Source organism: Diabrotica undecimpunctata, chromosome 2 (genome assembly GCF_040954645.1).
Source record: "Diabrotica undecimpunctata isolate CICGRU chromosome 2, icDiaUnde3, whole genome shotgun sequence".
NCBI classification, from domain to species: Eukaryota; Metazoa; Arthropoda; class Insecta; order Coleoptera; family Chrysomelidae; genus Diabrotica; species Diabrotica undecimpunctata.
In genome coordinates, this window is record NC_092804.1 from 146,420,501 (window position 1) to 146,434,097 (window position 13,597).

The 13,597-nt window shown below is 32.0% G+C and overlaps 1 protein-coding gene across 2 annotated transcripts in view; it reads left to right on the forward strand.

Annotated features, from left to right (window-relative positions):
- The first annotated feature begins 12,059 nt into the window (after window positions 1-12,059).
- Window positions 12,060-13,597, forward strand: part of LOC140435025 (uncharacterized) — a 259,425-nt gene continuing 257,887 nt past the window's right edge. For both annotated transcript variants that reach the window (XM_072523690.1, XM_072523691.1), the window contains exon 1: window positions 12,060-12,200. In XM_072523690.1, the coding sequence (XP_072379791.1) occupies window positions 12,167-12,200 (34 nt within the window). In that variant the 5' untranslated portion in view covers window positions 12,060-12,166. The remainder of the gene's footprint in view (window positions 12,201-13,597) is intronic.

Consider the following 13,597-nt stretch of genomic DNA (forward strand, 5'->3'; position numbering starts at 1 on the left):
AATTAATAGTATCAACTAGTGAATTCTAAATAAAAAACCCCAAATCTGATACGTCAGAATACTAAACAGTTAAATTATGTAGTTAAAAATGTTTACCTCTTTTTCGTCGAAGAACCAACAGCGATAAATAAAATAAGATTTCAAAACGTGACAAAGTTTTACTAATATAGACTACGCAAATTTAATACTAAGACTTAATGTACAAAAAAAAACTTATTTCCAATTACTTTCTTGACGTAGCGCAGGTAATAGTTGTAGGAAGGTTAACGAAATAACACTAGAAAAAATACAGTCTAGTCCTACTCTACGTCGCTATTTTTTCATATTAAAATATGAAATATTCAAGGAGAAATAGAGCAAAGAATTAAACAGTGGGCAAGAACTCTTAAAGAAAAAATGTTTTATATGTAATAGTACTAAAGAAGCATCTATAATTTTCCTGAATATTATTACAATAAAATGGTGAATCGATTTTATAAATAATAGTTTTAGATATTTAAGATAAGTATTATATACTTTTTTTAAAGGCATAGACTAGGTGTCAATCAGCCAGTTACAACATGACTAATACCTCAAACATAAAAATTTAATGACCTTAAAATCAGTAAAATATCAATAACGAAGTGTTGAATAATATGATTTAAGTACTAAAATTAAAATAAGATACAAGTTAATCATAGCTTCTTTCCAACATCATCAGTGTGTTCAAAAAACGGTATACATAATATTTATGTATATTTATCTATATTTATATACAAACAAGATGATGACGAGGTTCTCAGATTTCTGCCAGCTATGGACTGTCCAAGTTGCTCACGACATTTTTATATATATATATATATATATATATATATATATATATATATATATGTATATATATATATATATATATATATATATATATATATATATATATACTACTCTCCAAAATTAACGCACCACCTAAAATGGACCATGATTTTAAAACCATATTTCTTCTGAACCCTTAATTGGATTTCCATGATTTATTTTTCACATTGTAGGTATATTTCTAGTTAATGACTATATTAATGTTTTTTAAGAAATGTCAACGTTTTACTTATATACAGGGTGTAAAAATAAAGTTGTGTTTTTTCATCTAATTTTGCAACACCCGGTGGAATGTATTAGAAACAAACGCTACATGTTATGAATATTTTAAGATCGCTTCATTCTTTCTTCACATTTTGGTAAAAAAATCATTACGATACGTTTATTATCAAAAAAGAAAAGTATGTTCAAAGCATTGCGTGATTTTTTACTCTCCAAAATTAACGCCCGACCTCAACTGCTATTTTTCTTGTGTATCCTTGAATGGATTTCAATAAATTTTTTTGCTCATTGCAGACCTATTTCTAAGTAATTACGGTATTATTGTTTTCTGGGAGTTGTCAACATTTCACCTAGATACGGGGTGTAAAAATAAATTTGATTTTTCATCTTATTTTGCAACACCCTGTGGAATTTACTTAAAGCAAATGCTACATCTTAATCGTAATACTTTAAAAAAGTTTTATTTTTTTTTTCAACATTTTCGTAAAAAAATCATCGATATCTTTATTATCAAAAAATAAAAGTACGTTCAAAGCGTAACATGACTTTATTGAATTATAAAAATTCAACATTCAATTTCAAGAAATCTGAGCCAAGATGAATGTGTTCAGGCAATTACTTTAGCTGATGTAGGCTTAAGTTATCGTGAAATAGGCTTGAGGTTAGGGGTATTTCATATTACAATATCACGAGTTATTCAACGTTTTCGAGAAACAAACGACCATACGAAACGGCGTGGATAAGGAAGAGAAAAACTTACAACACCACGACAAGATCAGTTTATCAGGCTTTCGTGCTATAAGAGAACGTTTTCTCACAATGAGACATTCACAAATACAAGTGACAAATGTTCATAATATTCAAATTAGTAGAAACACTATATTTATAAAGGCGTCTCGCTGAACAAGATCTGCAAATAAGGGTACCAGCCAGAGCTTTAAACGTAAATCATTGTAGAAGTAGATTACAATTAACCAGAGAGCACCTTGACTGAAATGTTGATGACTGGAAGTACATGTTGTTCATTGATGAATCGTGGTATTGCTTATATAGCTCAGTGTGAGAGTTAATCGATGGCCAAGAGAACGCTATGCACAGTGTAATTATACGACCTATTACTTTATTCAATGGTGGATCTGTAATGGTTTGGGGAGGAATATCTCTTACAGCGCAAACGGACCTTGTTGCTTTACGAAGAGATTTCTTAACAGGTGAAAGGTATATTAAATATTTTGTCTAACCATGTAGTTCCATTTGCTCCTTACATAGGAAATGATTTTCTTTTAATGAGAATTTGTGTCTCCTGTCTCTCTTGATGACATAGAAGTTATTGTGAGAGAAGTTTGGGATGCAATTGATCAAGATAAAATACTCTGCTTGATTTTAAGTATGCCTCGCCGCTGTGAAGAAGTAATTAGATTTAGAGGTGAAAATACTCGTTATTAAGTATTTTTGGGAAAGGGCAATTGTTAAAGAATATTTAGGATATATTTTCTTAGGCTTTATTTGTATTAAATGTCAATAAAGTTTATGTAAGTAATGTTTTCTTTGCTTTAAATGTTGATAAAAACTTGTTACATTTAAAGTTCTGTATAATCTTTGATAATAGAGATATCGAAATAATTTTTTCACGAAAATCTTAAGAAAGAACAAATTTATCTCAAAATAATAATAAGATGTAGCGTTTATTTCTAATAAATTCCACAGGGTGTGTGGAAATTTTTCAGAAAACATTAATACATTGATTTACTAGGAATATACCTATAATATGAAAAAAACATCATCAAAATCTAATCATTCGTTCAGAAGAAAAATAGCTTCAAACTTTTGGTACATTAAAGGTGGTGCGTTAATTTTGAGCATTAGTGTATATATTTTGATACTTGACATTACAAGACTAATTTGGTACTTGACAGAAACTTTACTAATGCATTATAAATTCTCTCATTTCCATTAGCTAAGAGACTAAGGATATTAAACGGGGCCTTTATATTAAGATCATGTAATTATTGAATAAGGTGATCTATTTCTCGATTTCTCGTTTTTGGTATGCAAAAAAAATCTGATCTAAATCACTTTTTTTGCCACAATTTTGACAATGATCATTTTCGAGAACATGAATTTTATGTATATAGATGTGTAGGATAACAGGAGTGGCCTAACCGAAGACGTGTTACAGTTGTGATATATTTTCTTGAATAATTATATGGCTGGAACCACGTTCTATTCGGTATTTGAAGGGTATATCTATCTAGAAGAGGTATTTCTATCTAGAAGGGTTCGTATAAGTATGTTGTGATCAACATTCTCTCCAAACGTTGAGATATGTCATTTTAATATAAACGACTGCATCACAAAAAACTTACAGGTAGTTTATTGGTCAAATCATTTTTTACACTTTTTTTGTCAGCATATCCACATACTCGTTATGTTCGAGACCGATATGTGCTTTAACCCATATAAAATATATGTTTTAGATTTTTGCAGTTCTAAAATCCGTTTTTAATTGCAAATATGATATAATTGGAGGAGTAACTTAGGTACTTCGCCAAAACCAAGGAATTTAAAACACAGGAAGTCCGACATAATTATTGCAGAATCAATTGTAGACTCTGTTAAAAATGTGAAAGCTTCGTAGATTGCAATAGCTTCATCACTAAATGTATATTTTTGGAGGGAATATTAAAAGCACATCACACCATCCTTGGACTTGGAAGCATCGGTATATATTCCCAAAGATTCTTCGAAGCTTGCAAGTATTGAGTATAATAAGTAAAAATAAAACTAAAAGGTATTCTTCTTCTTTTTATGTAGACATGACTCTGTCTGTTTTTCAATGTGCCTCCAGTAATTTGTGGTTACATCGTTTTCGAGGTAGTTTCACCGATCGTTTTTCTGTTGGAGAACTCTCTCTCATGTACACGTTAACTCATCACCAATAGGGATGTTCACTAATTTTTAAATATAGTTAAATTCAATTAAATTCAATAGATTATAAAATATATAAAAATATAGCAAACATGAAATTGTTTAAAAATATATATTTTTTAAGATAAATCAATTCTTAATTTTAATTTTGATGGAGGCTAGAAAAACGGCTCCTCACAGCGAGGCTACGGTGTGTGACGTCAGCAGTCGTATCGACTACTTGTTGTGTATACGTATTTACGAAGTGTAACCAGTTCTTTAAGTATTCATACAGTGATAATGTAGCCAAATAAGTGGTGTTTGCTACAAAGAGAGGGAAAAACTAGAAAAGGCAGTTATGCAAGCTAGAAAAAAAAATAAATGCAAATATAAAAACCTGTGGTTTGACAATTGTAAGTGAATATGGTGTTAAATTGTTTGGAACTGTAATAAAAATCTTCTCAGAATTGTTTTTAGATGTATTTAGACACCCAGGAACAAAACACCACTTATTTGGCTTCATTATCAGTGATTAAATACTTAAAGAACTGGTCACACTTCGTAAATACGTGTACAAAACAAGTTGTCGATACGACTGCTGACGTCACACACCGTAGCCTCGCTGCGAGGAGCCGTTTTTCTAGCCTCCATCAGAATTGAAATTAAGAATTGATTTATCTTAAGAAATATATATTTTTAAACAATTTTATGTTTGCTATGTTTTTATATATGTTATAACCTATTGAATTTAACAATATTTAAAAATTAGTGAACATCCCTATTGCCATAAATACACTCGTACATAGTCCAAACTCATCACCGCCATAAAAATAGAGATTTTCAAATAGGCCTCGAGAGATTGGTGAACTCATCACTGGCCTAACTGCACCCCGTGGCAGTTAGACCATAAACCCCTTGCAAACCGCTAAGATTTGGTAATTTGACAGAATAAATCTAAAATAGATGTATTAAATGCAAATGTAATTTATTGGTTTTTATTTGGAAATTCTGCAAAGTTCTATTGATAGTTAACTAAAACAATACAAAAAAAAATTCTCTTCATTTGCCCTTGTTCTCTTAACATGGATAGTGAGCTGCTCATTACGTTTTGAGCCAACGCGAAAAATGATAGATATAGGTATATCAATAATTTCAAATTTCAATTGCCAAAAACTTTAAAATCAAATTGCTTTTGTGGAATTGCAATAAAAATAAGAAAATTAATATTTACAAAACTGTTAGAACTTATTAAAATTTTAAAACTAAAGGAGACTTTATTTTATGGAATACAGTCCAGTTGTCTGAAATGACCAATATGTGTTTATATTTCTATAATTACTTTAGTTGTGGAAAATATTCTGCACTGCGTCTTGGGACACAATCACGTAAGCGACCTTCGAAAATTAAGGCGTCAAGTCATCAGCAACTCCTTTAAGATGAAAGCTCAAGAGGACTTATCGGAGAGGCCATGAAAAATCATTCACCAAAAGATTGCAACTTTTTCTTTCAAAGAACACATGGCAACGGGCATCTCTTGTATTCGGAGGAATATGAGCAACGATCGTTTTCCTTGTATGTCACCTGTACCCAAGACAATGGAAAAGTGCATCAAGCAATCCAACAGATGAATCTAAAGACGGACCTCGATAAATGGTTTGTGTTGGATAACGATTCGTAACAAAATATTATTATTATTGACATTCTTGAGAATTTACGATACTTGGCGAAAGCAGAGGCATATTACTTCGATGGTACATTTCAATACGCTCCAAAATTTTTCTTGCAATTATTTACCATCCATAGATTATTGAATGGGCATTACTCAATTAATTTGTTGCTCCCAAGAAGTTGGTGTCATTTTAAGTCCATTAAGACTTGTGGCTGATTTCGTAATTGCCATTCGACTATGTGTGAACCGAATTGGGTGTTTATTTCACTTGACTCAAAGTTGGTTTTGCAAAATCTAAAAACTTGGTTTGGTAACCACTTACAAGTGGGGAGACTCCAACTGCAAGTGGCTGCACCACTTATTTGACTGGCTATTTTTGGACCCAGAACGAGTCGGCGATTGTTTCGTCAACGATTTCATGCGGATATCCCTAACCTGTCTTCATTTATGAAAATGGCCGACTATATGGTAGAGAACTACGTAAGTAGTGAGTCTCTTTTGTCTTTAACTGTTTGGGCATCCCAGTCTAACCATATACATTTCACCACAAATCCATGCGAAACCTTTCATTCTCATTTTTTCAACCTTTTTTATCTTTCTCATCCCAATATCCTCACTTTTGTATCTACGCTTCTACAGTACTAAACAATGGTGTACATAAAACTGCATAGTTTACATGTACCTGTCCTGTTTTCACAGGATAATGTTTCTTCAAGTAGACTTTAACGTTTATAAAAGCCAGGAGACTGTACTTAGGCATTTTGATTCATTCTGTCATAATAAATAGATTTTTAATTAGTTAATAAGTTGAGGACTACTTCCGATATAAACAGAAACAGCACATGTTCATAAATATTTTCAATATGAAGTTACTATCGAAAACCTATAGAACTGAATTTTCAGATCTCAAAACTGTTTAGATTGGCAGATACGTCGAATAGGCCACACCGTAAAAAAATCGATATTAATATCTATTTTAAAGCAATTTGCTTAAAATAATTTATGAATTTAATAAATAACCACATAAACGAGAAGAGTAACAGGTAACTGGCAATCTTCCTCATTAGAAACCAGCGGCTTGAGGCAAAAATGCTGGTGATGAGTTTACCTATCTGCGGTGATGAGTTTACCTATCTCCAAAGGATTCCGGCGATCAGTTTACTATATCTCGGAGGGTCTAATAATTTTATGGGGGGCTATAAAGTGATGAGTTCGTGCACGTCCCCTCTTTCGCCGACTTTACTATTTTATTTTTTGCCATTTTGTTTATATGATCGTTTCATTCTACTCTCCTCTTTCTTATCAAGTCCTTGATGTTCTCCATTTTGCATCTTCCTCGTATGTCTGTACTTCTCGCTTTGTTCTATGGTGTCCTATCATAAAATTTTCTGTCAAATTTACAAATAACTCGTTAAATCCGATGATCACCTGTCACCAGATTACCATAACGGATCCGCATGTAAGTAAGAATATTTAATTTTTAGTTTCTACGGTTTTTACCATCTGACCTAGATTGTTTCGGGTGGAAGCCATTTATTTTAAATCATCCATATATAACATATGATTAAACTTTGTCAGCACAATGTTATTATTTTTAAAGATAAAACCGGAGTCACTGGAGTTTTGTAGCTGAGATAAAGGTAGATATAATTTCGATATAGTTTTTATCTGGTATTTGAAGACTAATTTTGGTCTTCCAATCTGTCATTATTTGTCTTAAAATAGTTTCAATATTATCGTAGACGTTATATATTCTGCTAAAACTATTTTTTGGTGGTATTTTAATATTGTTTACTATTTTTATTGGAAATTAACAACAATTTCAGTTTAAATTTTTATTCTTGATATAGTTATAAGCCAATTTATTATTACTATTCAGATTAAAGCCATACAGCTCTCACTCCCCATAGGGGGAAAATTCACTGATCCCAGGTACACGATATTACACTGTTTCCGTGTTATCGAGCTCTATCTCCCAATTTTTTTTTACATAATTGGATGTTGAGAGCAATACATCTTTCCCCAGAATGGTATTTGCGTAAATATTTACAAAATAAATAGCAATGTTTGAATAATAATCATTATTACAATAAGGATTTCCCAAGAAATGTTATAAGTTCGTCAAAAGAGTTTGATAGTTTGACAAAAACTCGATATAATCCATTATATAGATATGTATTTTTTTATTAAACTGTTTCTTTACAATCTATATTAAAATATTTAATAAATTTGCTGATAAAGTTATCTTTGTGCGTGTTGCCAGCCAGTGCCGGTTCACCTTATTTCATCTAAGCAAGTTTCAGGACACTGTCTTTGAAGTTTTCTTAGTATTTGGGAAGTTAATCAGTGCGTTTTATTCTAATTCCAATTTCACGTGTTGCAAAGGCAACAGAAACAAGCTGGGAATTGGATTTCAAGACGGGGAATTAGGGTTAATAGTACCAATAGCATATTGTATAGAAATAAAGAAATATTTAATTAGTAGTAGTAGGGAAAAGAAAGCGCAATAGAATGGGAATCCGTCTTAACAACACTAAACTTTGTAGGACTTAACATCACCTGTTACTCAGATGATGAGATACTGAAGGCTTTATGCTGTGACGATTACAAGTAAATGGCACTTAAACTCATAGAAGAATATAAAAAATGGTGTTTAGAAGTCAGCACATCAAAAACCAATTAAACAATATGAATATAACAAAGCACGGAACAATTGACGAAGCTATAAAGTACAGAAATACCCAGAGTAGGAAAATTATCTCACAAAAATAATAATCTATAATATAAAAGACAAATTTGCAATACATAAAGTAGGTGACCCAAATAAGTCCATGGCCCTACTAAAGACAACAGTTTTTATTTCTAAAAGTACTAACACTGGACAGATAAGCCCAGTACCAGTCAATGGACTGTAGTTGAGGAGGATAAAGTTGTAGTAGTTTCAAGTTTCTACGCCATATGCGCCACGTCAGTCACATGTTGCATCTGATTAAGATTGAAGGTTATACATTCAGGTAAGTTTTAATTTTCGAACTAACAAATTTATTCATCAAAACTGCTAAGTGGTATACATTTCCGAGTTTACCGTTAACTGTATTATAAGATCATAGCATGAGTCTTTAAAACACATGAAGTATGTACTGATTATTGTAACAGATTCAATTGGTAAACAATGGTACCCTAATAAGGCCAGTGCCTGGAATTATCCTAATAAGGCCAGTGCCTGGAATTATCCTAATAAGGCCAGTGCCTGGAATTATTAGGGCTAGCCCTGGCCTTATTAGAAAAATGGCTTAATACAAATGTTATTCTCTTAATTTAATCGTAGTGATTATGTAGAACTACCTCACTATTTATAAATGAAAGCTTATATTATGTTAAATTGCGATTTGTGTTCATATATTTTAGACAACATGGAGCCGAATGCCGTTAATAAAAAGGGAGCTGAATGGACCAAAGAGCAAATGGAGCAGGCATTAAATGCTGTTGGAAACGGAATGTCTGTCAACCAGGCTTCAAAGGAATTCCGGATACCTACGAGGACCTCCTTACAAAACCATTTGACAACAGGTATACCAATTAGAAAATTAGGTAAAATTACGATTCTATCATCTGATCCAGAAACTGAACTTTGCTCGAGAATCTTTCATCTTGCTGACGTTGGAATGCCTATTACTAGCAAGATAATTGGAAGAAGTGTATTTTCTTTCTTTGAGGAAAACAATGTTCCACATACTTTTAACCCAATGAAACAAAAAAGCTGGGCATAAGTGGTTGAGACTATTTTTGAGTCGCCACCCTAATGTGGCTAGGCGTAAAACACAAAATTTGAATCCAGCAAGATTAAGTAAACTCAACAAAGTGATTGTTACTGATTACTTTGACAAATTGAAGGTAGTTATGGAGGAATTGGATGTTACCGGAAAGCCTTTTAACTCTGAACCACCAACAGGAAGTTTTGTCAAAAATGGACAAAAAAGTGCATATAGTAGCACCCGAGCACGCTGAAAACGTAACCATCGTGTCGGGTGCCAGTGCTAGTGGTCACTACATACCACCAATGACATTATTTAAGGACCAGAGGCAGAAACCACAATGGGAAGAAAATCTTCCTCCTAGACCCAAGGTAGTTATGACACCTAAAGAAAGTATGACATACGATGTTTTTGTGAAGTGGATCGAACATTTTCAATAGTTTCGAGGTAAAAATACATCGATGGTGTTAAGTCTCGTTTAGATGCAAACATCGTTAGAGCTGCTGAAAAGTATGACATTACTCTATTTTGTCTACCAAGTAATGCAACCCATAGCTATAACTCATGAATAAGTTTGTTTTCAAATCTTTCGAATCGTTTAGGACGATTAGGTTCTTCTTTATTCGATCCTGAACGCTCGATAAGACGCACAGTCTTTGAACGAAGTTTAGGCTAAGGAACTAGGAAATTTACCATTTCAATCCATCAGTGATTCCAGAGAGCGCTTATGCACCTTCATGCCTAACCTAGTTTGAAAATCCCAATGATCAAAATAGAAATGAGAAAGATTCAAACACTTCCACAATCAGAAGAAAAGTGCAGAAATTGAACAAAGTACTTCTGCAAAACCGATCAGTCTTCAGCTAAAAGGATCAAAACTTTACTTCCTAAACATTCTTCCAAATACCAATAGATGTTAGCTCTGAAAGTGATGATTCTTCAAATTACTTAATTCATGACACATCAGACAATGAAGATATGGAACCTATACAAACTGTTATCTTTGAAGACACCACATCTAAGCTCAACACGTCCGTAACAGAAATATGGTCCACTTCCAATATTAAAACTAAAAGGATTCAAAGAAAAAAAATCCTTTAATTCACGAGCCCAAAAGATAGTGATTAACTTGTTTGATGCTCCTTCTGATAAAGGCGACGCTGCACCGAAAACTATTAAAAAGAAAAATAAACAGTCCAAATTGTACCAAAGTGGTACAATTAAGAAGCTATTAACAAAGTCTTCATAGCGAGGCCTGTCCCATAAGGAATCATGGTACTGCTTCGTTTTTGACGGGGACCAGATCAGAGATATGAGGATGTGCTCAGCCTGTGGACGGTATGTGCACGAAGAATGCTTAAAAAATCCGACAAAGATGCATTTTTCAGCCAAAAATATACTTTTTCAAAAACATTTACTTTGTAAATAAGTAATTCAAAATTATATTGTTTCATTTTCCAAAATATGTAAAATAAAATTGACTTTCATTTGCAGTCAGTTTTATTTCTTTTTAAACTAAATTAATGCAAAATGGTTTATTTTTTATTGGCGTTATTCGGAACACCTGGCCATAATAAGGCCTATTTGAAAAAAAGTAAAATAAAAAACAATTAATAGACATTTCTTACAATATATCAGTTAAAACGAAAGTAGTAGGTATAGGTTGTCGGTAAGTTAACTGACATTTAAAGCTATTTTGTTATTTTCTAATTCAAATGCCTCATTTTAAAAAAAATTTAAATGTTAACGTGGCCTTATTTGGGTTACCTACCTTATTAAAAAATATAGTTACGTGTGCTCTGGAAGTCTGGGAAAATAGGAAGACAACAAAGAAAATGCTTAAGGTACCTGAAATGGATTTTTGGCGATCATTAGCTAAAAAATCGAAGCAAGAGCGAGTAAACGAAAAAAATAAGAAAAGGTATGGGTCAAAACATACATTAACAGAAGATATTAAAACAAAACGGTTAGTCTGGTTGTGAAGGGAATGGGTGAAATGTGCACCGAAACATGCACCGAAACAAATTCTAAAATGGTAACCCATGAACTAGATAGAGAGGAAGACCTAGACAAAGTTAGCGAGAGGTACAAAGTTGAACAAATTTTAAGTGCTCTAGGTTCGATTATACAGCTTATATTAGCTTTATTAAAGCTAAACAAGATGTTCATTGATTGTTCATTTAGTTGCACTGTAGATACGTAATGTCCTAAGAGATACGTAATGTCTTAGTTTAAAAGAGATGTGAATATTCAAAAGGAATATTATTTATGCCTTTCAGCCTTTCAGAACAAATATATTATTTACATCATTAATCTATATTTGACTACAATAAATTATCAATACTTTTTATATTAAAAATTAAAACGTATTGTTTTTTTTTCTCTGTGTAAAAATAATTATATATTATTTTCAGATAGAAGAGATATCATTTTATTTACCTGCTGAATGTCGTTCCAGGATCTCAGTTAGCGTTGACACATGTAAACAATTAATCCACTAACTGAAAACAACAAATAATTGTGTTAAAATACCCATACAATAAACTAGCCAACAACTAAGATGGACACGACAGCACAAATAAAATTGAGGCGTTACCGCCCCACCACTCCTAAAAGCACAGTTTCGCCCCCACTGATTCCGTTTAAGTAATGTCGAACTCTTAGTAGAGCCTGACTGATCTCTCTCCAACGACTGTTTTGTGCGAATGTACAAAAGTCCACAAGTTGAGTAGTTACGTTTCAGATAGTGTATGATAAGGGCGATATGACAACCAAGTCAGATTATCAGCGAACATACGGTAAGTCCTGATAAAATTTTATACACATAGATTATTTTATAGTTTGTTGTGTTCAAGTTTAGTTTAACGTTATCTTTTTCGAATGTCTGCTTGCATTTTTCTACCGGTATTTTTATTGTTTCGCGTTAGCGATAACTTCCTGATATCTTTTTGACATTCCCCCTTTTATGATTATGCCTCTAGTATTATTTTATAAAACACGATAAATGTCTAGTTATTATACGACTACTGCGGCATTAACTACACAAATTTTAATTTTTTCGTATCAGCTTTTAGTTTCATTGAATGCAGCGGCTTGTCCTACTGAAATCCATACAAGCATTAATATTTTTCTATATAGTGACTAGTTTGTGGTGTGTTATTAGTTTATAGCATATTTTACTAGTGATATTTTAAACTCACATTTTTATATAAGAAACAAACTTTGTATCATTTGATATTTGATTAAAAATCGTAAGAACATAATATTGAGAAATACTTACCTGCCTATATATAGAAATCTACCCTTCATATAAAATATCTAAGATCTTAGAATTTATGAAGATATTAGTACTTATCAAAACCTATTGAAAGTATATCAATTTAAGCGTAGTCTTTCCTTCCTATTGATCATTTCTAAGTCGTTGTGCTAATTCATTTGTTGTCTTTTTCTTTCCCGTTTGTAATTATGAGACTTCCACTATATCTCTACTCCATCACACTTTTTCGGCTTATTTTGTGTTCTATAAACAACAGTTTGTATTCGGTTTATCTTCTTTTTATACATTTAATATTGCTAAAAAAAATTGTTAACTTCTAACTCTTTCTCGTATAAATATGCAGAATGTATTTCCATTATTCTTTTGTGTTTTTGAGTTTAATTTTATTTCGTAACGGTCTGATAACCATAAGTGAGCAAGCACTGTTCAAATACATTGTCACAAATATCTTAGAAGCTACTAGTAGTTGATAGTGGTTATTTAAAATATACCTAGTTTAGCTTAATATTTTTTAATTCTTGATGTTATGTTGTCAATATTGTACTAATTTGTACTTTTTCCGACTCTTTTTCCTGTCATATCTCTGTGAGTTTGTTTGTAAAATTTTTATTTGATTTATTATCATTTATAGCTCACCTGTTCATTATGCGATCATTACTTCACTATCGTAACTAGATATTTTTCATGTTATGTGTAATTTTCTTGGTTTTGTACTCAGCTTAATTTTTCTGATTGATCCCGAGATTTTACTGCTGATCTTCACCAAGAGTGCAATTCCGTCGCTCCTGTTTGTACTTTTCTGTTTTCTCTAGTTTTAGTGTTTTCGTTTTTTCTCTAGTGGGACCTGCTTTATTGTTTATATAACTATATATTTTTGGGTCGGTACTTCATTATAACATAGTACCTGTTATTTTTAAT